General features: G+C 53.2%; 1 protein-coding gene across 1 annotated transcript; it reads right to left on the bottom strand.

Moving 5' to 3' along the window:
• Window positions 1-955: 955 nt before the first annotated feature.
• Window positions 956-1,672, bottom strand: LOC137838494 (uncharacterized). The gene has a single exon (XM_068647739.1). It carries the CDS (start codon window positions 1,670-1,672, stop codon window positions 956-958), a length of 717 nt encoding a protein of 238 aa, XP_068503840.1.
• Window positions 1,673-2,142: the final 470 nt, after the last annotated feature.

The following is a 2,142-nucleotide window of genomic DNA, read 5'->3' as shown; positions in this document are numbered from 1 at the left end:
CCACCGCGTTGTCCTCTTGCTGGGGTGATCACGTTGCACGCCTGCCAAGCGAGACTCGTTTATGGGGTCCTCTTCCATGGGCGTTGCCTCCTCTGACTCTCCTTCCATAGGCAAGGCGCCGCAACATCTTTCCTTTGCGCATACGTCATCCACAGGCATTGCCTCTGTAGGTAAAGCGTCGTCGGGCGTGGACTCTGCGGGCATCGCCTCTTCTATGGGTCCCAGCTCTGTCGCCGGGCCTGAAACGAGAGGTCGTTCAATTACCATTACCACGCCTTTCTTTGTTTTCAAACTATTCTCATAGCACTTTCGGGCTTCTTCCTGGTCTGACTTGATGACTATCACTTTGCCGCTAAGGTCTGGCAACTTCATTTTCATGTGGCGAGTGGAAGGTACTGCCCTCAAAATGTTATAGGATGAGTTGGCGTTAACCACCAGGTACCGGATGCTTTTGGTACGTGACGCCGTTACATCAGTGAACGTCGTTCTCAGTTCCAAGTACCCACGTACCTCCACTGGGTTATCTGCAAACCCGTACAAGCATCCGGTGTAGGGTCTCAAGAGGTCGGGCACAACTGTAGCTTGTTGAAGGTTGTCCAGAACATGACATCTGCGGAACTGCCCTGGTCAACGAGAACCCTATGTACCTTTCTTCCTGCTGTAACTACTAAGATGACCACGGGGTCATTGTCGTGCGGGACGACATCCTGTAGGTCTGCCCTTGTGAATACAAGGTCTGATTCCCAAGGGTCGTCTGGACATTCTTCTGCTACTGAATTTACTGACCTCACATACTTTTTTTGTTGAGAGGCAGTGGGCCCTCCACCAGAAAATCCACCAGAAATGGTGTGAACCTCTCCATGGACTGGCATCTCGTGTGCCTGGCCCTCCTCTTGTACTGCCGTGGCTGCCGTTGTAGGGGATCCTACGAGGTAATCCTTCAGGAAGCCACTCTTCACAAGTTCATCCAACTGGTAGCCAGCGCCAAACAGTTGTTAATATGATGTCCAAATGCTTCGTGGAATTCGCACCACGACTCCTTGTGGGGCCCCAGAATTTTGTCGGACTTCGCTGGTGGCCTCAACCTGTCTGCTATATTGGGCACAACGATGAGGTCTTTGAGCTCCACCACAAAGTTGTGCCTCAGCGGTCTACTTCCCTCTCTCCTTCCTTCAGCTCGGGCCCTTGCCGGGGCCCTCCTCGCCTCGTAGGTGCGCTTTCTGTCTGGGTTCCTTCTCTCTGTGGCAGCTTCGTGGACCCTAGCGGGTTGTGTGCGTATCTCCGCCCTTGGTCGAGCAGGTGCAGCAGGTATGAACTTCTCGTATGCCTCGCCCTCTGAGGAAATGTGCTCCAACGCTCGTCGCCTCACTTCAGCAAAGGTCTTGGGAAGCTTGCAGTTAAGCGACTTACCAAAAGACCCGGGTCGCACCCCCTTCCTGAATGCGTATACAATCATGGGTTCATCAGTGGTACCCACCTTCACCACTTGTGCTCCGAAGCGGCTTATGTATTCCTTCAGGGTCTCCCCTTGGAATTGTTTCACGTCGAAAAGGTCGTACGAAACTGGGGCTGGGGCTCTGCTGGTTAAATACTGTTCTCTGAACAGCCGCGAGAGCTGGACGAAAGACGTGATGTGGCCCTCTGGAAGGCTGATGAACCAATCCATAGCCATTCCCGTCAACGTGCTCATGAAAAGCTTGCACCTTGCGGCGTCAGAATCGCCTACCAACAACATCTACGTGTGGAATGCTGTGAGGTGTGCCTCAGGATCCTCCATCCCTGTGAAGGTCACCTTGGGCCCTGTAAACGTACTGGGTATCGCCGTCTCCAGGATTGCCTGCGAGAATGGTGTTGTGAACTCCCTAGGTGGGGATGCGGCCTATGGTTCATCTCCGCCGCGCCACCCACGGCGCAACTCCTCGTTGGTACGGTGGAGTTCATCGTTTCTTGCTTGAGAGGCTGCTAGATCTGCTCGCATGCGATCCTGTTCTACCTTCGAGGCCGCCATTTCGTCCTGCAGCCCTTGCATCATGCCCATAAGTTGTTGCATGGTCATTTCTTCACTCCTAGCGCGTGCTGGTCTCGTGGTCATGGTTTTCTGGAAATTTTCTTAACTTGTCTAAATATTAAGAATTGGAACTG

Source organism: Phaseolus vulgaris, chromosome 4 (genome assembly GCF_000499845.2).
Source record: "Phaseolus vulgaris cultivar G19833 chromosome 4, P. vulgaris v2.0, whole genome shotgun sequence".
NCBI lineage: Eukaryota > Viridiplantae > Streptophyta > Magnoliopsida > Fabales > Fabaceae > Phaseolus > Phaseolus vulgaris.
The sequence above is the reverse complement of the archived record's forward strand: the minus strand, read 5'-3'. Positions and strand labels throughout refer to the sequence as shown.

What these genes read in the sequence shown, in the direction of transcription:
- LOC137838494 (XM_068647739.1), bottom strand. Translation starts at nt 1,672, where the DNA reads ATGGCTATGGATTGGTTCATCAGCCTTCCAGAGGGCCACATCACGTCT.